Below are 23,253 nucleotides of genomic sequence, written 5' to 3'. Positions count from 1 at the left end.
GCAAAAAAAAAAGTGCCGCCCCAAGCACACGCTTGGAGCACTGGTGCCTAGAGCCGGCCCTGCTGACCGCTATGCAATGAATGCACTACATGTGCTAATCAATTAGGCCACCACTATGCTTTCTATATTTAAGTCTCTCCCAAAGGCCCATTTGGGCCATCATGCCCTTGGGAAATTAGCTGACTGATAATGGCAAATTTCAGGAGTGACTGAGATTAGTTTTCAAGAGTGCACTATCAAGATGTGGCAAAGTATCATCTCAGCCACTCTACTTGTATGTTTCACCCCTTTGCTTTCCCTCTTTGTCTCTGGATAGTGAGCAGAGTGACCAGGCCTCTTCTGTTTGGAAAGCACCTGCCTCAATCAAAGAGAATAAAAGGGCCCGATACATCACTGCTGCACCTGTATAAAACTGGAGTAACGTCATTTATTTTCTTTGGTGTAAAACAAAATGGCCCAAAATGTAGGAAAGTGACTGAAATTATAAGATCTAAAAAGTTGGTTTAAAAATCCGGGAGCACCAGGGCTTTCTAGCTTGCGCCCATTCTCTGGGATAACTTTTCTGTGCAGTTTGCTCTCATCTGTTTAAATTCAAGCCAAATGACAGAAGACATCTCACCAAGGTAAACAAAGTAAGGAGCGATGATGCTGCCCACCCTGGAGGACATGGAAGTAGCTCCAACTGCCATGTTTCTTACTATTGTTGGGTAGAGCTCAGAAGTGTAGACATAAAGCATTGAGAATGCGGATGTGATCCCAAACTTCCCCAGCATCACCAGGAAGACAGACAGGATGTGTAAGTCTGAAAATAAAATTAAATAAGGATCAATAAAGCTGCATCAAGTTCCCATGCTTGTTACTGCCATTGCTTTTACCTCCTAACGACGTCAGCTTTTCACCTCTCTATAACTGTAGCCTTCTCTTATCATAACCACCCCCCAGACCTAGATTATCCAATTCATAATTTGAGCAGGCAGCTTATTTTGTACTACCAGGACTTTGCTTCATCCCCAATCTGAGAGTGCACTTGAAATGCATTACAGCTCTGATTCAGCAAACTACATAAGCACATGCTTAAATTCATATCTGATCAGCAATGCATTTAGGTTCTACTGAAGTCTACGCTGAAATTCGGAGAACTTCTGATTTCTGTAAGCAGTGACTCCAGTTCAGAGGCAGCTGTGTTTTGTAGTTTATCCAATTTTATGAGCTGGTCATCTGAAGCATAAGCAGATCAATAGTTTGATATTCAGATGTGCTGAGCAACACAGCACCCAGTAAACTCAATGAGAGCTGCAGTATGTACGGAAGAAAAACCCTCAAACCCAAATCAAATCAAGCCACAAATGATTGAGGTTTGGTGCAAATTTCACCCAGGAACTTTCTGGTTTCAAACTCTTGACTGGAGCAGTTAGATGGCACTGTAGGATATATTTTATTTTTATGTCATGAGTTGAAGCTCATACCTGTAGGCACCAGCTGAATGAAGAGAATAACCCCTCCCCCTAAGAACAAGGTGCCAGATATGGAATACCGCCGAGGCAAGGTTCGGAGGAGCAGCCAGGCAATCACATAAGCTGGAACTTCAATAATGGCTGAGAGGAAGCAATTGATGTAGGCATTTCCATGCAAGTTGGGAGTGTTGAGTGACAGTCCAAAGTAACCAATTGATGTTAACATCCTGAAAGATGCGTAAAAAGTAAAGTCTCTACAGTGTTACCCAAGATTCTGTTTCAGAAACAGCACTGTACCAAACATCAGCAGCGATGGGATGGTTTTCAGAATTTCAATAGCTACAGCAGTTTCTAAGTCTTTCGCCCTGCAGCTTCTTTTTGTACTAAAAATGCATGAACACAATCCTCTCCGCAGAACCCTAACTTAACGCTCCCTCCCATATACAATATGGCAAATGAAAGGCTCACTGGAAGTTATTCATAATGGTGTTTCACTGTGACAAATCCATTAACAACATAGTGAAGTAAGAAGCCCTGAAATCTTTCAGTTCATTACAGCACGCCAGCTACAATCCCTAGAGCAAATTCTGTTAAAATTCTTGGAGTACTCATAAAAAACTCCATTACAGCCTCTGAATGCTATGGTTCTGCATAAGAGAGCTGGAAGATTGGATTTCAAATCTTGGGACACCTCAATTTGACATCCAAAAGGAACTAGCCATTCCTGTAGGTGGGAGGCAGTGGAGTCTAAAGGACTGGATCACAGATTGACAGTCATATACTGAGTTTTAATTCTTGTTCTGCTACTGAACTGCTATGTAGCCTTGAGCAAGGCACATGACCTCTTTTGCTATACCTACAAGACGGCAATAGGTACTTCACACGGATGTTGTGTGGATAAGATTGTGGGCTGTTGTTTTTTTACAGCAGCATTCTGAGTACACAATGTGCTATAGAAATGCTCATCATCAATATAGTTATCATAAATTTGCATGCTCACATCCATGCTTAGCAGCACAAATCTCTACCTGGCTCAACACGGATGCAAGCACCTTAATGCAGGTATTTAGACACCCTATGCAGATTCCCCCATTGAAATAGGTCCCAGTTTATGAGACTGGTTATTAGAAAAAACTACAACAGGCATCACAAACAGATTGTTTGTTGTCCATGTCCTTTAGGATCACACATCCACTTACCACAGCAACAATGACATAACAGTGATAACTGCAATGTTTCGGGTTCTGAACAAGTCCAAAATGTATGCCTTCTGCTGCTGCTGCTGCTGAAGCTTCATATCCTGCATCTGAGGGGGAAAGGAAAACAAACACAAAATATCCCTATACCCAAGGAAAAGATCAATCCAATCCGTGGAGAAAAAATCTTAACACACAAACTTGGGAGGGTGGAGGTTATGAAAATATAGCCCCACATTAACCCTTCCAAGTAAAGTGAAAGGGCAGAAAATACACAGATCGACTGCCACACAACCAATTCTGCACCAGCAAAGGTGTTTCGTAGGAATCTTGATTATTCTCTACCCCAGTGGTACTCCAAAGTAACTTTAAGTTGCTGTGACATAGGGCAGCACGGACACACCAGCACCAATTTGGTCTAGAAATCAGTGAACAAGTCATCAAAGACTAGAAAATCTAACAGCAAAAACTTGCACTAACTTCTCCTTCTTCGTGCTGTACAAAGGCACTCCCAGGACTGGCCTCACTGCCTATTGAGATCTGTCTTTATTTAGAATACAAAGATCAGTGTAAAATAAAAAATCCTCAAGCTCTGCTGCCTATTTAGCAGTGGTTGGTTCCAACAGCACATGGGAAATTGGAGTTCAGTCCTGACCTCAATTACTGTGATGATATTTGCCACCACTGCTTCCCATGTTAGTGGAGGCTGACAGACCATTTGGTAGTGGAAACAGACCCTCTCCAGCCAATCTGGCATGTGCAGAGTCTTCTTTGCTGGGTCCAACTGATTCAAAGTGTGGAGGAAGGGTTCCCACCTAAGAATTACACCCTCCTTGGGCCAAGAGTGGCCAAACATTATTACCATTTAGAAGCCCAGGATGAAGAAAGGAGCTGGTGATCTCGGTTCAGGGCTTAGTAGGCTGGTGCCATTACTACAAAGGCCACTGCCCCAACAGATACCAAGTTAGTCTCAGGTGCGGGGCCAGCCCAGCTGGGCATAAAATGGGCATGAAACAGAGCTAACCTCTCAGTCCCAGATGACAAGGCTGTGTCACATTCCTGGTCTGCCTGGGGGAAGCTGAAGTGCTGCTTCCTTGGCTGTTCCTGTTTGGCTAGCTAGAAGTTTTCACTTTCTAGGAACGTCCGTCTGGCATCGCTCACAAGCACTAAGGTTATTTTAACAGAACATACATTGTGCAGGCATCATCCACTGGCAAATGTAAAGGCTGACATCAGGATCAGACTTGTATGGTTGGTGTGTGGGGGAAAAGAGTGGCTGTATTGCCACTTAATCTGAAAGGCATGAGGCAGTGATGAAAAGCAGACTTTTCTACTGGAGCTGTGGCTGAGCCAGAAAGGAAGTGCTTTTCTTTCTCACAGCTGTCAGAGGATACAATTCCCACGCTCAAAACACACTTGCTTGTCAAGAACAGATTTTAAGTGGCATAATCAAAAACTAAACAATATTTGAGTAGTTTATGCTGCCAAGCAGCAAGTTCATCAAAGAACACATTTTTCTTGTAGAAAAGTCATAACAACATGTGGTTTTGTACTGTGCTGTGGATTATATGGAGCTTAAAATGTGGCTATTTATATGACAATACATAAAGTCTCATGTAAAAGACATGTGCACATGTAATAAACACAGAAGGGACTGAAACCGAGGATCATAATCACCAGAGAGTATGAGCCGCTACCATTTAATTAAGCAGAGCTACTAGCCGGCTATTATGCTCACGGAGCTAGTCGCTAGAGGGAGACAAGATCACAAATGCTCAGTCACTGTATTATTTGTGTTGCAGTCAACCCTTAAATGTGAATAAGCTTTCTGTGCTAGGCTTTTTTCTTTGTAACTAAGAAGATTAGCCAAGAGGTATCATTCCTACGAAAGGACTAAATGTTCTTAATTAAAATGGAGCCCTTTTACCACCAGATCATTATTAAAAAGCCAGAAAACAAATAATAACCCCCCCATGCACACACACAGAGCCAACAGTGTACTAAGACAATGAAAAAGGACTACTTAGCTGTGGGGCAATGGAACAGCCTACACACTATGCATGTTTATTTATTACGGGTGCCCTTCGGTGCTGTGCTGGGACTGACAGGTTCTTCAGTGATGCCCTGCCTTCTCCTTTGGCGCCTCCTACTAGCAAGTGCACATATGCATTATAAAATCTGGGTACCAGAACAGCTGCTCCACACAGATCCTTCCATCTGGAAGAACTATGTTTAAATTAAATGATCAGCTGTCAATAGTGCATCCAACCACGATGAAGATTAATGTATTTTAATTTCTCATTTTTCTGAGTGAAGCAGTGGTACCTAATGATAGACAGTTCGTTACACCGGTGAGACAAGCCAGTCCTGACTGAAAGCCAGAGAACGTCATTGCTGAAGAGTAGAGACCTTACTGCAAAAATAAACAGCAACTCCAGCTGAATGTTTTTGATTTACTGACGCAAATGAGCCACCACCAACTGCCTCATGTCACAGCAAGTATTGAACCTGGACAATTTACTAAACAACTCATGACAGAGCTGTGCTTTGAACTGTTTGGTGTTCTGGCTTCTCAGGCCTGGTCTACACTACACGTTTAAACTGAATTTAGCAGCGTTAAACCGATTTAACCCTGCACCCGTCCACACTACGAAGCCCTTTATATCGATATAAAGGGCTCTTTAAACTGGTTTCTGTACTCCTCCCCGATGAGAGGAGTAGCACTGAAATCGGTATTGCCATGTCGGATTAGGGTTAGTGTGGACACAAATCCACGGTATTGGCCTCTGGGTGGTATCCCACAGTGCACCATTCTGACCGCTCTGGAAAGCAATCTGAACTCGGATGCACTGGCCAGGTAGACAGGAAAAGCCCCGCAAACTTTTGAATTTCATTTCCTGTTTGCCCAGCGTGGAGCTCTGATCAGCATGGGTGGCGATGCAGTCCCAAATCCAAAAAGAGCTCCAGCATGGACCGTATAGGAGATACTGGATCTGATCGCTGTACGGGGAGACAAATCTGTTCTATCAGAGCTCCGTTACAGAAGATGAAATGACAAAGCATTTGAAAAAATCTCCAGGCTATGATAGACAGAGGCCACAGTGTTGTGTGACAAATGTTAACGGAAAGCCAAAGAATCAAATGGACGCTCATGGAGGGAGGGAGGGGGTACTGAGTCCCCGCAGTCTCCGAAAAGCATTTGCATTCTTGGCTGAGCTCCCAGTGCCTGAAGGGTCAAAAACATTTTCCCGGGTGTTTCAGGGTATATGTCGTCAATTTACACCCTTCTCCCCCACCCCCGAAAGAAAAGGGGGAAAAAAACGTTTCTCGCTTTTTTTCAGTGTCACCCTATGTCTACTGCATGCTGCTGGTAGACAGGGTGCTGCAGCGCTGAACACCAGCATCCTCTTCCCGGTGGCAGATGGTACAATATGACAGCTATCCATCATCATCATCAGCCCATGAGTGCTCCTGCCTGGCCTCGGTAAAAATGGGAATGACTCCCGGTCATTCCCGGAAGATGGTACAGAACAGCTGGTAACCATCTTCATCATAGCAAGCGGAGGCTGAGCTCCATCAGCCCCCCTCCCTTTCATGTCTAAAGAAAAGATTCTGTACTGCCTGGACTATCATAGCAGCTGGAGGCTGCCTCCCCGTCATTTTATCTCACTAAAAAGTCAGTGTTTCTTATTCCTGCATTCTTTATTACTTCATCACACAAATGGGAGGACACTGCCACGGTAGCCCAGGAGGGTTGGGGGAGGAGGGAAGTGAAATGATTGCCTGCCGTTGTTTCACGGAGGAAGGACTGAGTGACGACATTTACCCAGAATCACCCGCAACACTGTTTTTGCATTGGGATCTCAACCCAGAAATCCAATGGGTGGGGGAGACTGTAGGAACTATGGGATAGCTAAGGGACAGCTGACAGCTATCCACAGCGCAATGCTCCGGAAATCGACGCTAGCCTCAGTACATGGATGCACACCGCCGAATTAATGTGCTTAGTGTGGCCACGTGCGCTCAACTTTATACAATCTGTTTTACAAAACCGGTTTATGTAAAATCGGAATAATCCCATAGTGTAGATATACCCTCAGAATATGGACATGAAATGCCTGAACAGGAAAATAGCAAAGGTTGCCAAGTAGCAGATTAGAATCCCAGAACTGTAGGGAGAACTGGAAGAGACCTAAAGAGGTCATATAGTCCCTCCGTCCTCCCCCCCATCCCACCCAGTTGAGGCAAGACATATGAAAACGTACCTCTGTGGAGTCAAACAGCATAGCTGGGGCTACAATGCCATTTGTTTTTGCAGCCTTTCGGATGATGATTTCTGCCTCTTTAAATCTTCCCTGAGAGATCAGCCACCGGGGAGATTCAGGAATGACCCTGCAACAAATTTCAGAAGGACTGAATCAACATTTCCACAATGATCACAACTGCTGACTTAATAGGGTGACCAGACTGCAAGTGTGAAAAATCAGGACGGGGGGTGAGGGGTAATAGGAGCCTACATAAGAAAATGACCCCAAAATCGGGACTGTCCCTATAAAAGCAGGACATCTGGTCATCTTATGACTTAATTATCTTTATTAAACACACTTTGGGGATGGATTTTGCCATCTCAGTAATAGATCACTTCCTGCAGTAGGGTCCAAGCCTCCCAACAGATAAGCATGTGGGTCACTTTACCCATAATGAGTAGTACAGTAACTCCTCACTTAAGGTTGTGTTTATGTTACTGAAAAATGCGACTTTAAGCGAAACTATGTTAAGTGAATCCAATTTCCTCAGAAGAATTAATGTAAATGAGGGGGCTAGGTCCCAGGGAAATTTTTTTCACCAGACAAAAGACTATATATATACACATATACACACACAGTATAAGTTTTAAACAAACAATTTAACACTGGTACACAGTGATGATGATTGTGAAGCTTGGTTGAGGTGGAGGAGTCAGAGGGTGGGATATTTCTCTTACTGCTAAATGATGAATTAGCAATTGGCTGAGCCCTCAAGGGTTAACTCTCTTTCTACACAAGGCAGCAGGAATGGAGGGAGATATGCACATTTCCCTTAAGTGCACTGCCTTGTTAATTAGATCAGCTTGCTGAGAGGGCAGCTGCTGCAAGCTCCCTCCATCCTGAGCCCTGCTCTATGGAAGATGGGGTAAATGGGGTGCAGGAGCAGGAGGGAGGGGGACACCCTGACATTAGCCCCCCGCTTCCTTCCCTCCCCTCGCACAGGAAGCCGAAGTCTCGGGAAGCAGCTCCAAGGCAGAAGGCAGGAGCAGCACATGGCAGTGGAGGGAGGGACACAGATGAACTGCAGGCAGCTGCTACACAGGCAACTTAGGGGAGCGGGGAGCTGATAGAGGCTGCCAGTCCACCCTGGTTCTAAGCCCCCACCAGCTAGCTGCAACGGGCTGCTCTTCCTGCAGGCAGTAGACAAAGCAGGCGGCTGCCAAAGACGTTAGAAGGGAGCATTGCACAACTTTAAACAAGCATGTTCCCTAATTGACCAGCAACGTAACAACGGAACAATGTTAACCCCAATGACTTTAAGTGAGGAGTTCCTGTACAACTGAGCTCAATGGTACTGCTCAAGCACATGGGTAACGACTCACATGGTCAAATACTTGCAGGAGAGGGCACTCTTCCTATAATTTGTTTCTGAAATTAATTGTATTCATGTACATTAAGGGGATAATTAAATTCCATTAGAGAGTCAGAAGTTTCTTGGTAAATAGCAATATTAAGTTAGGTAGCATAAAAAGCAATCATAGTTGTACACAGCACACAAACGGTGTAGAGTTGTGGCGGAGATATTTAAAGGAAAGTGCAAATCTATTTAAAGGCTATTTGCCATCGAGATTACACACAACCTTCTTCGTCATCTTCATATCACAAAACTGATCAGGCTAAGAGAACGGCAGTAGTGCCACCTTGTGGACATGATTGGATCCAACGGGTAAAAGCCAAACATGATTATGTCCATTAATAACAAACACAAACTAGAAGGACATGCCTCTCCTTTCCCACTGTTTTAAAAACTCTAAATCCTTCAATCCTAACTGCTCCTGTCTTGCTCTCTGTAGTCAATGGTAATTTTCCCTCTCTATGGAACAATAGGTCAGAGACTGCCAAGATACCCTCACGACCTGCAACGCAGCTGCTAGACCTCTTCTCAAAGGGTTGATTAACATTTTTCTACTACTGTCTCCCCCACTGCATTTCTTTACAGGTCAGTTAATGAATACAAATGCAGATTGCAGAAGCAAGGGATACTCGGAATACCTTTGGAGTATTTATCTTACTAAGCTTTTGACAGGCTAGTTCTTATTTCACTGTATAAAAGTTATTAAGAAAATATATTGGTTCATAAGAGCCACTGGCAGGCACTGTGCAAGCTTCCCTTAGATACCTCTGCCAATGCACCTCAATCCTCACCTACCATCTCTTTGCCTCTCCAGTCCCAGACCCTGAAGAGGAGGATGAGAGTCAGGCCAATCCATATGGATGTTTTGCAATGCAGACAAACAAAAACTAGGAAGAACAGCCGCCAAGCACAACTTCACTGGTACCCCAAGGCAGGGCTTTGAATCTACGTCTCCAGCAGCAAGAGGCCAGTGAAACAGTTCAGTGAGCCACCATAGCTCTTGTAGGATTTATACTCTAGCGACAGTCAGCTTCTCCAATTGGATGTCTATGTTCAAATACCTACTTTTCCTCCATTACGCCCACTAACAAAATGAAGCTGCGCGTCGTAGAGGAAAAGCAAGCAATGCCGTATTGAAGCCAAGGATTTTAAGGCATTTCAGGTTAAATAGAAGCATTATTTAAAATGCCACTCTGGAGAGGGATCAAATTTCTGACCAACTCTCTAGTCTGGTGATAGCAAGCAGGCACTGAAAAGCGTTTTTAAAGGGTTTTACTTCATGGTTTCAGCCAAATTCAAAGAGCAGAAAAATGGAGCTGAATGGTATTTCACACTGTGTAGGATACAAGTCTATTTGCTTTACTTAACAGTGCGATAAAGACACTGTTCTTTTTGAGGTCTAAATGTATCATAAATGCGGCTGCTTCAGAAGAACAAGAAAGGAGCTTCCTGGTTAAGACCAGCGTGAAAAGAAGGACCAATTTCATGTAACTTTTTTAAGAGAACATGTATGTTTTGGGGGGTGAGGGAGACACCTCACGTTTCTCACCTCTATCAGGAAATGAGTGCACTCTCTCCACAGATGCAGCGAAAGGGCAAGCACAGCATCCCTCCTCTAATCTGCCTACAGGGCCAATCAAAAACATAAGGCTTTCCTGTCTTGTCTCTGTATGGTTTTCTTTTCACAGTGGAAGTGCATAACCATCCATGGGTGAGAGGTAACGTTTCTTTAAACTGGTGTCAGTTTAAAAAGGAATTTGGGTGAGGAGGGGGGAAGAATGAGTGCAAAGGAGAGACCAAAAAACAAAACAAAAAACCAAGGAGTGGAGCGTGGTTTGCATGCAAAGAGAAATGAGATGCAAGGAGAATCTCTTTATGTCTGGTAAACTGTCACTGCCAAAGCCTATTGCTGACATCCTCCCAAGTGGCAAAACAGGGAAAAGTAAAAAAAGTAAGGGTCTGGGTAAGCTTGCTAGACCTAGAGACAGCTAGTGGCTTGTCTGCATTTCCATCAAAGCCCTGTTAAGAAGGTATTTGTGATGGAGCTGCCTGTCACATAGGGACCAGAAGCTCCCCTCTGTGATCCAATACCAGGAGAGGCTTTAGCACAAGTCCATGGATACAACTGCACCACAGATATAATGAAACCGAGGGCGCCAAACCTGACTGGCGCTGTGATGCTATGCGCCATGTTGCAACACCCAGAGCAGGGAGCCGGGCCCAGCCCCGCGGGACAGGAGGGCAGGTTTGTTCTTTAGCTCCACCCCTGTGGCCTCCATGCCATGCGAGGACTAGGGTTGCGGTGCTGAGGCAGAGGGTGCTGCTGCGGGTGGTTGGTGCACCCCTTGGCTACAATCCAAAACCAAGCCTAACAAGAGTTTAGTATAGTGCTCGAAAGGCTACATCCACCCCTGCTCAATACAGAGCTCCACACATTCAAAGTGAGGGAAGCCAGTCAGATTCCTAGCCCGTCAGTCACATTCCTGGACAAACAGCTCACTGACTGCCACAACCAAGACAAGAAAACTTACCTTTAAAGCAGGCCCTGCTACAGAGGCTGTTTTAGGTCTTCACAGATGCTCACTCTCTTGCTGGGAGGTCCAGAGCTTCGAGACATGCCAGCTCCAACTTGGCTGTGTGCTCAGCCAGCCAGGGTTTAATGGGAAAGAGGCTGGTGCATGGTGTTAGTAGCAAGAGAAGGGAGAAAGGAGCAGGGACAAGAAAAGTGGGGAGAAAAGAGGGAAGGACCCACAGTGGCAACAGCTGAGAAATGCATATGATGGTTTCCAGTGATCTAAGTGGAAACCTTTTCCAAAGGATTGTAAGATTCTCCTCCACTTTAAATTTGTACAAATATTTTTGAAAGGTATAAGGCACTCAGAGCCATAGATCTCCAAGTCCTGGGAAGTCAGGTCAGCTTCAAGACAGCATCCCCAGTCTCTAAAGGCCAGATAGGCTGGCATAGCCCCTTACAGGATGAGGCATCCAATTGGCTGAGGAAAAAAAACAAGGTGGAGCCAAAGAAGCCATCGAGTTCTGCTCAACCAGCCAAATGAACCTGCAAGAGGTCATGGTGCTTCTGTAAATCCCTCCCTGGACAAGCTACTGACCAATACTGACCCAGCGAGCTGTCCCTGGGGCTGCGTTTGCCTAAATGCATTTAATGTATACACTTTGTTGTTTGGTGTGCTCTCTTGTCTTCAGTGCAGCTTCCACAACGCATGCTAAATAATCATGCGCCTGATCGTGACACAGAATTTTGGTTTGGTGACCGTGACACTGTGACCCACATATGCAAGGACCTGGGTGATCCTGTCAGAACTCCCTTCACTCAGCTGGCATGGGGGGTTAGGAGAAGGCGGTAGTGACACATTTTTATAACTGCACATTTTACATTTCCTTTAGGCTAAAATTCAACCTCACCCCTTAACCTAGGCATGTAAACATTTTGTTTGTTTGTTTCTTAATGGGAGTTATGGTTGGAAAGTTATTCACTGTACAGGACTGGTTTCCCCAAATAATTTTAAAATACAGAAAACCATATTTCATCCTCGCAGCAGCATGCTATGGTTTTACTTCAGTAGTGAACTAGATCGTTGCAAAGAAAAGGCATCACAGACAGATAAAGGGATTCTGATATGTTGTTTTTAGGATAAACTAACCTTGAATTGCTCTGAATTTGTTAATACTGCATGGATTAGCAAAGATGCACATGAGATGCCTGGTTTATCAGGGTGGTTTCCTGCTGTATGGCTGACTTCACATTCCAAAAGTAACACGTTGAAGGTTTACATAACTATGACAAAGGAGATGTGAACTGTTACAGCCAATCAATCCACACAGCCACTCTTGGAAGAGTTATATGGCATTTGGCGCAGATACCATCCAGACAGCAAATAAGATTAACTTTCAGAACTGCTGACAGAGGATCTGTTATGGTCTATTGGGTTAATCCATCATTGATTTTTTGGATTTTGACTTCTTTTCCAAGGCCACATTAGAGGAACAAATACCTTGCTCCATGAAACCTCCCAAACTGTGACCAAACTTTACCCAGGGGGGAAAGGAGAGAAGAAAACTGAGCACCAAAATGTTAGGGCTAAGACTTTTTCTTTCCTCAACTCATCCCCATATGCCACTAGCATCTCCCTCTAGTGGGGAATCTGATGTACAAGGGGCACTGCACCCAAGACATGACATAATTCACTAAAATGATCATATTAAAGTAAATTACTTGTGTTTAGGCCCCAATCTTGCAACCTTCTTAACAAAGGTGCACTGTGCAAAGGCCTACTGATGGGAGTGTCCAGGCATATGGTACAAGTTGCAGAATCTGGCATGAAACTAGAACCCTGGATTCCTGCAAGTCTGCTGGGCCAAACAGTTAGTTGCTGGCTTCCCTACTCCACCACACTTTCTTTGTTTTTAATGACTCAGCACTGTGCCCTGAGGTGGCGAGACTAAAAGTGAGTTATAAAAAAGACCTATATATACCTGCCCCTGGATATTTCCATTACATGCATCTGAGGAAGTGGGTATTCACCCACGAAAGCTCATGCTCCAAAACGTCTGTTAGTCTATAAGGTGCCACAGGATTGTTTGCTGCTAAAAAAGATCAGAGTAATTAAAGATCATGGAGATCCATTAGACCATAGAGTTTCTGCTCCTTCAAGGGCAGGATAAAATCCCCCCAAAGGAAGATGCGTTAAGCTAAACGACATATGATTTGAGCCAGAAGGCCGAGCAGGAGTACGAGATGTTCATTACAGTCACAATGTCATGGACAAGTTTTAAACATCCTCCCTGCTCCAGTCTCTTACCCTTATCCAGCCCTCTCAGACACAAACATTGTGTGTAGCAAAGCACACAGTTTCTGGGTAGCATTGCAATAAGGAAGATTTTTGTTGCATTCCAACAGTTGCATCCACACAGAAAATAGGTTTCTAAAAAAGGGAAGGAAGAAAAGTTGGAAGGGAAAGTTTGTATAGTGCAACACATCCAGCAATAATAAAGGAGATAACAAAAAGGTTATAAAGAGAGTTTGAGGTTAAGAGTCCGATAGTCTGGAAAGAATTTCCAAACAGCACTGGAAAGCCAGCATAAGATGAACTCTAGCAGTGTCAGCAGGGTTCAGCACACAGATAAGTTATCTTAAAACTGTCTGAAAATGTTTCATCTTCAAGGCAAATCCCTTCACTTGGCATGCACAATACCAAAACGTGAAGAGAAAAAAATCCACAGCAATTATAATCCAACTGATTGTTTCACAATTTAAACTGGAGGTTACCAGCTACAGATGGGACTTTCTGAAGCCAAACACCTTGCAATACAATTAAACTCACCACCACAGTGGAACGCAGAGCACTCCAGGTACAGTAAGAGCCAGTAGCAGCATCCGCCAGTCTCTGATGAAGTAAGCAAATAGTGGCAGCAACATGTAGCCAATTGCAAAAAATGTGCAAACTCCTAATGTGCAGAATATAATACGAACTGATTTGCCAAGAATTTCTGTGCCTGTTCAAAACAAGGGAGTTTGGATTAGCATTTTAACTCTTTTTGTAAAAACCACGTCTAAATATTTTATCGCATTTACCAAAATCAGCTAAAACAATCTTTAAAATGGAGTCATTTCCCTTGTAACACTTAAAGGGACACTGTCAAGGATTTCTGGCCCCAAATAAGACCAACCTTAACATGAAGATAATCTGGTGGGACAGTTTTCCAGATTTTAATCGTATAAGAGATTTCAAAGTTGCCAAGCCATTAATGAGTAATTGAAAAGCCAGCCACCGTCTGTGTGGGAACCACCTTTTTCAGTGCCCTCTGCTGGTTCTGCAAAAGCAGATTTCAAGTAATATACAGCTATTTTCAACACTAGACATATTCCTCATAACATCTATGATATTGCAAAGACCACAAAATAAATGGGCCACTTTTTTTAGAGCTTTGTTTCACCAACCCTCTGAATTTCTGCATTGCTAGCATCAATACTTGCTCAACGGACAGAACAAAAGTAGGAGGAGACTTAGTTTCTGCCATTGCAAAGACTGGAGAGTTAAGAGAAAAAAACAGCTGACAGGATCCTTTTAATCAATCCTTCTTGTTCATCTCTCCCAGCAGTTTTTCAGTAATTTGGGAACAGAACATAAAGGAAGTTTATACTGAAACATGGCTCACTCCAAATAGATCAGGATTAAAAACCTGCCATATTAGCTGATGGGGCCACATGACCAGTGCCCTGTATCCAACAGTGGTCAATGGCAGATGCTTCGGAGGAAGGCATAGAGCCACTGCCCCTAGTCCTCTACAATAGTACCTGAAGATGAGGGCCGTTAATCTCTCGCTCACTCCAAGAATTTACATTTCAGCCACAAAACCGCAGATGCTGTTATTCACAGGAACATACAACAGATTTCGAAAATCTTGCTAAACCCTTTGCTTCAGTTCTTCCCTGCAGTGGCACGTTCCACAGGTTCACCAATTGCATAAAGCAGTCTTCTATTACAATCAGTTTTGAGTGCCCTCGTGTCCCCGGAAAGGGGACATTTGAGGCCTTCACTGGCATGGTTTTTAAAATACCAAACACCTAATAGTTCACATTAACTTCAATGGAATTTGCCGAGTGCCACTTCTTCGTCTGTCTAAATAAGTGCTTGGGACCCTAACTTCAGATACTTATCTCTGAAAGTCTTGGCCTATTTTCCTACCATACTTCTCCAAAATAAGTATTCCTAGTCTTTCAGTCTTGCCTTGTTTGGAAGTCCCTATAAGCCTCTGATCATTTCCATGACCCTTCTCAAACTGAGTTTTCCTAGGTTCTTAAAATTACATGAATTAGATTGAATGCACTGTTCTTGAGGAGAATACACCACCTACATATAATGGCATAGTATCAGTAATTTTCTCTGAAACACCACAATCGTAGATTCGCCTTGTTGATATCATGATGGAGAAAGATTCTTTAACCTGTTCAGTTTGAGGGTGTCTCAGTGTTCCCTACAGAAGCTATAATTACTCTGGAATCTGAGCATAGGTACATATGGCTTAGGTTACGACATACTGGGCTGAACACTTTGCACTTGCTTGCACTGAAATCAGTCTTCCATGGTGTTGCCTGGTTACTACATATTATTGGATCCTCTGGAGTTGCTTACAATCCTTACTGATTTTGACTTACCTAAATATTATGCTAGTAAATTTAGTTACCTCACTGTCCAGCCCCTGTAAGCAGTTATATGGGGACACACACAGATCCTAGCTCTCAAGTCTGGCTGAGTTACATTTGGCGTAGGACCCAAAAGGGGAATGAAGATGACTTTACGCCACCTTTATTCTCTCTCCCTGATCTCCAGGGCACCCTCAGCACAAATCAGAGCAGCCTCAGGACTGGTCTAAATTACAATAGCCTGAAAAGCCCCAGGAGGATTTGTAGCATCGGAGGATCACCTGAGCACAGCACGTTTCAGCCACACTCACTCCACCACATCCCCTATGCTGGCTGCATGGCACCCAGGGATTCTATAGGGGAATCCCCAGTTAGTCACTTTGACTAGTTTAAAGGCTGCAATGGGCCAGATACACTAAGCAAAGCCACCTCCTCAGAGCCACTGGACTGGCCCAGACTAAGGTAATTTATGGCTTGCAAGAAGTTATGTCCATTAAATTAAAACAAGCAACCCAGAAAACAGCATTTTTTAGATTTAAATATTCCCTGGTTGCTTTTACAGCCCAGACAAGAATATTATGTTTGTTTAAATTTCAGGTTCTTATGCACTAACTAGTTAGTGTTTTCATCCCCCACGCCCACTGATGTGCAGAAAGAATAGACAGCATAAAATGATGAACAATTAAAAATGTTTTCAACACTTTCAGTTTTAATACCTAATGTGCTATTAGTAAAATATCCTGGAAGTTTTTAACCTGACATTGTTTCTTTAATAATATTAATATAACACTAGATTTAGTTCCAATTCCTGGGTCACTATTATTAATCATTTCCAATTTATTCATAATCTTTGCATCCTTTCTCAAGACAGGAGAGTCTCAACTTTCTTATACCATGGTCCACGATTCAATAAACAGATTTTCATGTGGACACATCACCTCCTATTGCCAACATGCAGATCACTTTCCCACCAATCTGTGATTGCCTAACATCCCTCTAGCAACTAGCCAGCTCATCTGGTAGAGCATCAGACTCTTAATCTGAGGGGGCAGGGTTCAAGTCCCTGGTCAGGTGATAAACTACTCACAAAGCTGTTTGGGGGACGGATAGCTCAGTGGTTTGAGCATTGGCCTGCTAAACCCAGGGTTGTGAGTTCAGTCCTTAAGGGGGCCATTTATGGCACTGGGGTAAAAATCTGTCTGGGGATTGGTCTTGCTTTGAGCAGGGGGTTAGACTACAGGACCTTCTGAGGTCCCTTCCAACCTTAATCTTCTATGATTCTAACTTCAGCAGTGACTTTCAATGTAGAGTAAAAGCATTTACATCTGGCCACCTGCTGCAGCTCAGTGAGAACTGTGCAAATAAACTCAAATAGAGCATATCTATCTCTGTCCTTGGAAAGAAGGAAATGGCAGAAAAGAAGAAAACCCCAGCAGCTCCAAAGGCAAATTTTGTATGGGGTCGGAAAGGGGGATGTGTTGCAACACCCCATCACTGCACCAGGACTGTGCTGACACATTGCATCAATAACATTGGTGAGTCATGAAGATGCAGTGATGGAATGTCATACTCTCATCATTTTGAAGCACTCCACAAGATGATGGAAGTGGTTATCCAAGATAAAATACAACTGAGATATTGCATAAGGAAAAGAGGGGAGAAATACCCTCGCAGTTCAGACTAGTTCAGTGATTAGCCGTACTGTTAAGGGCCTATACAATTAATATAATAAGTAGCAAAAAATAAAATTAAATTTAGCCAGGAATATGGGCAGAATTTTGTTGTTTTTATTCGTTTTTCACAATGCCTTGTCTAGAATAGATTGTGTCTGCTTTGGAGCTTAACATATTGTTAACACTTATAACAAACATCAGCTTTTGGGAACCTTCACTGAGTGTCCTACTAGGAGTGAATCTGTTTCCCTGTTTAATGATCTTCCAATTTAAGAGTTATCATATAATCCAGTTTTGAAAGCTCCTGAAGAGAAGCAGGTCTATGGATTGAAATTAAATGGACAAACGGACATGGATTCGCCCAGATAAATGACTGCAAGTGTGTACTGAGGTTGAATCAATCTATAATTTTGTTTTGGAAGAGAAGGATTGCAGTAATAAGGATAATATTGTAATAGAGTTACAGTTCAAATAACCATGCCTCCCTAAATCAAAGCAAATTTTTGACAGCTGGCTCATTCAGCACACACGTTGTGCCAATGAGATACTTAGTCCTGTAGAGAGAGGAACAGTGTAAACCTTCAGTTACCTAGTTCTTTTTCCAATAAAATGCCTAGCCTTCTCTTAAGAAAGTCTGTACCTAACAGTTCTACCCCATCTCTCACATGGTCCTCAGTTCCCGGACTACAGAAATTTCCTATCCATTAGGGGAATTAGACTCCTTTACTCACTGAATATGATGTGGACCCAAATAATGACATCAAGCAGACAGATACAAAGGTGTAAGGAAGTGTAGGGGGATAGATATGAGTTATATAGTTCATAAAAGTGCATTGTAATATTGCCTAAAAGCTACTGTGGTAGAAATGCACAAGGTCTATTTATGAGCTGCATTTATTTATGAGACTGACTAACCTGAGCAAGTGGCTTATGAATAATTTCCCATTAAGCAACTTCAAAAAGTATCTCCTCCACCCCCACCTTTCATGTTTTTGTTTTTCAAAAAGAACAAAGTTATAATATTCTCCCCTGGTGGTTGTTTGTTTTGTGTCTTTACGAGAAGTTTGGTGTTTAAAAAAAACAATGAAATATGGAGTTTAAACATTTTGTTAAAAGTGCCTAGAACTTTAGGATTTGTGACAATTCAAAAGGAAGATCTAATATAAGATTAAGTCTCTTGGGTACATTTATATTCCTTTCCCGCCAAAGGAGAGCAATTTCAGGACATTACCAAAGCACCTGTACAAATGTAGTGTATTTTTAGTCACATATCTTGACCACAAAAAATCTGGTAACCATGGAAAGTTAATTTTTTTTATATATGGAGATATACCTATCTCATAGAACTGGAAGGGACCCTGAAAGGTCATTGAATCCAGCCCCCTGCCTTCACCAGCAGGACCAAGTGCTGATTTTGCCCCAGATCCCTAAGTGGCCCCCCTAAGGATTGAACTCACAACCCTGGGTTTAGATGCCTGAAACTAAGGAAGGAAAGAAAAAGTTCTTGTAGAAAAGCCTCTCCAGGGAGACGGCTGAAAGACATCACTTCAGAAATTAAACAAAGGTTCAAAAAGAAACTACTCCCACGAATGCAAAAAGCAGTCCTGCGAAATGCAAGAACCAGCTGTTTTTTCAGCCATTCCTTGATAGTGTCTAAGTTATGAGCAGGAAAGTTAATATTTAATGGTTGATTTCTAGTCATACAATTTGATTTTAAATGGCAAATGAAAGGAGAGATTCTTGGAAAGGGGCACACTTTACAAAAAATACGACTATTTAGCATAGGCGTGCGTACGGGGTGTGCCAGATGTGCCCAGGCACACCTTAATGTCTCAAAAAAAAAAAAGTGGCTTTGCATTTTAATGTAAGTAAAGTTGAGTTGTTAATTTAAAAAAAATTAAGTTCAGTTAAGTTTTAGTTTCTTTAGTTTGTTTGATGAATAAAAATAATGTCCTTTATGATTGAGTATTCAATAAATGTTGGCCTTTAAAAAAAATAAATAAATAAAATTCCCTGGGTGCACACCCTAATGAAATGTTCTGCGCACGCCTATGGCCCTGTGCCCTATGGCCCTATGCTATTTAGTCACTGTGGCTAGGTTGTAGGGTCCTGAACTTCAAATGGCTACCTTACACATCCATGGGTCACTCTTCCTCTCTAAAAAACAGAACAGGAGTACTTGTGGCAGCTTAGAAACTAACAAATTTATTTGAGCATAAGCTTTCCTCTCTAGAAGCTCAACTTATAGCAAGGTCTCTACTGAACACAAAACAACAGGAAACCTTTTGCTCTATAGTCCTATCTGATGCAGCCCCTCCCTCGCCAATCATCCTGGGATGAAAGCTTCATCCTGGGATGAAAGCTTCAAAGATAGTAAGCCTGTAAATAAATCCTAATAGCAGAAGTCCATATTAATTTTTCATAAACAGATTTTCTTGAGAAACTAGTGATTTCTTAAGGAGCTGGAAAATGCATAATATTTAATGAGGCTCCAACATCACAGTCATTTAATATAGTTGCTTCTTGAAGCTATTGAATCTGCCTTACAACAGAGGCAGGTCATCTTTACAGTATTAAAAGAAACCTTCAACATGCTATAAGAAACGTAGCAACATTCCCATGGTTCACGTGGACACCAAATGCACTTTCATCACCCAAGTCACTTGAATCACTTCTCACACACTGATCATCATCTGTTGCGGTGGAAGTGAATCCAACCAGGATTTAGTAGAGAAAGTAAAATGGATAATTTTTAAGCAGTAAAAAACACTATGTGCAGCTAAAAGAACATCAATCTAAAACTATTTTAGGAGACGCAACATGTCTCCTAACAACAGACAGCTAACTTCAAACACAAATGCACATGCACAGAGAGTTTAGAAACAGGATGGATTAAACAGTAAGACAAGACCTAACATTCTAATTATCTTCCCAGAACTGGGTTGCTCTCTTGTACTGGTTAACCTTCATTAAATGCTGAGGAGAACATAAACAGGTACATTGAGTTTGGAAGCTAATTACCCAGCTTACACGCTGAGAGCTTATACAGTTAAAAACCATTTAGGGTTACCTAATCAGCACCTAAACTCACAAAGCATATTAGATGGGATTCGTGTAGGAATAGTTATAACTAGAGAACAAATACAGCTCCTGTTAATCACCATGTCTCCAAATTAATCCACAATATTGTAGGTTAAAAAGAGACCCAAAAGATTTTTCTAAAAGGATTTTCAGTTTCAGCAAATGGCATTGACTTAGTCCACTGAACAAAAGACAATCTTGTTAATAGCAGCTTTACTAGCTCAGAAACCTATCAGTGCTGTACAGCTCAGTAATGACCCATAAACTCAGATCAAAGGCCTGGCACAGCCCCTCCAACTTCAAACAATCTCATCTGAAAAAGACTGATAACAACCAGGGCTTGGATGGGGATAAACTGTATCTCTGCTGATGGCCCGACCTACTTATCAGCACCGTGCTGCTGATGGTTGTGAAACCCATTAGCCATGCTAAGACACTGCCATGCCCTCTTGCATAGTGCTGATTTTACATTGTGTTTTTGGAACATTTAAAAGGAATGTTTCCCCATTAGTGTTTCACAGGGGTGGAAAAGAATAGGATTAGCTGTCATTATGTGGCTTTAACTGAAATTATCATGATGTTAGTGTCAAAATGGCATCTCAGTTTAACACAGAAACTTTTTTTTAAAAGACATCCCTATTTCAAACACCAGGTTTCGACCAAGAAGGCCTGGTTTGTTTTTCAACCCTCAAAATAAGGGTTCCTAAAAGCACCCCCGTTACAACTGCTTGGCCATGACTAGAACTCTTCACTGTTGGATCACCCTTTCATAACGTTTTTCCCACCATATTTTTCTGCTAGATGGCTTGCCACTCTGGAATAGTTATATGACAGCTGAGTCTTGCTTGTTACATTTCCTCCTTTCTAGCTGGTGAGTATTTCTCTTACATTTTCCCTTTCTCTTATCATTCATGAGACAGCACATTCTCACATGCCAGTACAGCACATTGCTCTAACCTACATGTGATAAAGCAGAGGGAATCTACATGATTGCCAGTTACATGCTATAACTATGTAGCCTAATACAATGTGGCGTAAAAACACTGCCCAATGCTTTCAAAAATCCATTATTTAACTGCCCGGTCATCCTAAATACTTAACTTATCCTGATACTCTGCTAGAAGTACAATAACTCATCTGATAGACCTATTTGCTTTGTTAATACACAGCACTAAAACCTCAGCTAAGCTTTTGTCAAATCATTAGTACAAGGTTTGATCAAATACATTAACCTAAGTTAAGCATGTAGAACCAAATCCTGATCTCATTTAAGAATGGAAATTCTGCTAACAGCAACAATTGGACCAAAATTTGGCTTCAGTTTGGATTTCTCAGATATTGTACTCTGTTCTTTCCCAAACAATGGAAAACCCATTCAAGCCTCCCATCAGGCAAACTTTCCTTGAGAGAGGCAGAAACCTACACTCAACAGCATTCCTCTCAAAAAAACATACCATTCAAGTCAAATTATAAGAAAGAGAGCCTGTGCATTTTTTTCTATTTCACCTGAATTATTTCGCCATTGGATTCAGGAAAAGCTGGACAATCCACCTATACATATTAGCAAGTACTAAAGAATTCTTCTGCTTCTGAGGAGTTGAAGGTAGATCCAAGAAGGGAGATGAGGCAGAGGAAATAAGATCTTCCCCACAACTTATTTTTCCCTGTGTGATCCAGGGACCTCTTGGTGCAAATTGGCAGAGGGCAGAAGGGGCAGGCATGGGTTTTATAGGGAGTTGGACATATACATAACAGTTCACTGAAGAGTGGCACGTATGGTCTCTGCAGAGAGCCATAGCTGACATAATCATTGTGAAATATATGTACGGATAGTATTTAAGGAGGCATGTATCTATATTGAAAATTATGTTCTTAAGGTCTTTGATTTAAGACAGGCCACCAAAAGGTGACATACCTTGGAAGGTTCCTTTCAGGCAGGAGGTAACAGACACCTATTTCCCCATTTAACTATATGGGTATGGTATATTGTATGCAAATAGGTGTATAGCATGAAGCATACTTCACCAGTTGTAAAATGAGAGATTGCAAAATCTACAAGAAAGGAACTCTATAAGATGAAACACACAGCAGTGGGTGTCCTGTTTATAAATAAAGGCAAAAGGATGGGACAAGTATATCTTGGGACAAAGAAACATACATAAGCCTTCACCTGGGAGGCAAGCTGACAGCGTGCTTGTCTCATGAAAGGAGGGTCACAGCCAAGCCTGGCTGTAAAGCACTGCAAGGATTTTGGGTGAGCAATATTCTACAAGACTTGAGAGTATTTTGTTAATTGAGTCTAGGCTCTAGAGTGTGTGACTATTTTCTTTTATATGTAACCATTTCTTTCCAATACTTCTATTTCCTACTTTTTGAATCTCTAATCTTTCTCAAACAAACTTGTACTTAATCTCACTATAAACATATCTAAGAGGTGTGTGTAAAGAAGAGCAGCGATCTGAGAGGGGACTGATAAACTGGGTTGCACTATTTCTTTGGATGCAGCAAATCTCTCAATACCGAGTGGACCAGGGGCTGGATATGCCAGGGAGATACTCGGAGGGCCTATTGCTAACCCGCAGAGTAACATGGGGCCTGCCAGGCCAAGAGGAGAGTGCTTGTGTTGCCCATGGCCACTGGAATTGGGGAGCTGATCCATGGCAGGCACAGACGAGGCTTCCTCATGCTAAAGGCAGGTGGCAGCAAGCTGCCTCACAATCCCAGGTACCTTCAGGAAGCGTCACACCCTGTACCTCTACTAGGAGGCCAATCTCACAATTTAAGGTCGTCTTTTATGAGCAGTGCTACACAGATGCCTTAGAAATGGATACCTGAGACACAAAATAGGTTTTGTTTAAGGCCACACTGTGCTGTTGAGAGAAAGTGCCCGACAGAAGTGAATGAGATTTTATAAAAAAAAAAAAAAGTAACTGGCCTCTGGAACAAATCACTTGCTAGCTAGCCACATGGCGAGGGGAAAGCTCTGCTATGGGACACAGTTCACTTGTCTCCTCCCCTCTTGA

General features: G+C 42.5%; 1 protein-coding gene across 4 annotated transcripts in view; it reads right to left on the bottom strand.

Moving 5' to 3' along the window:
• Window positions 1–23,253, bottom strand: part of SLC22A4 (solute carrier family 22 member 4) — a 95,939-nt gene that overhangs the window by 42,094 nt on the left and 30,592 nt on the right. For 3 of the 4 annotated variants that reach the window (XM_030571626.1, XM_030571625.1, XM_030571627.1), the window contains exons 4-8: window positions 13,654–13,825; window positions 6,916–7,042; window positions 2,654–2,760; window positions 1,467–1,681; window positions 620–802 (exon numbers count right to left, since the gene is read on the bottom strand). In XM_030571626.1, the coding sequence (XP_030427486.1) occupies window positions 620–802; window positions 1,467–1,681; window positions 2,654–2,760; window positions 6,916–7,042; window positions 13,654–13,825 (804 nt within the window). The remainder of the gene's footprint in view (window positions 1–619; window positions 803–1,466; window positions 1,682–2,653; window positions 2,761–6,915; window positions 7,043–13,653; window positions 13,826–23,253) is intronic. The other variant, XM_030571628.1, reaches the window with a different exon arrangement.

The sequence above is a fragment of the Gopherus evgoodei genome, chromosome 8 (assembly GCF_007399415.2).
Source record: "Gopherus evgoodei ecotype Sinaloan lineage chromosome 8, rGopEvg1_v1.p, whole genome shotgun sequence".
Taxonomy (NCBI): domain Eukaryota; kingdom Metazoa; phylum Chordata; order Testudines; family Testudinidae; genus Gopherus; species Gopherus evgoodei.
The sequence above is the reverse complement of the archived record's forward strand: the minus strand, read 5'-3'. Positions and strand labels throughout refer to the sequence as shown.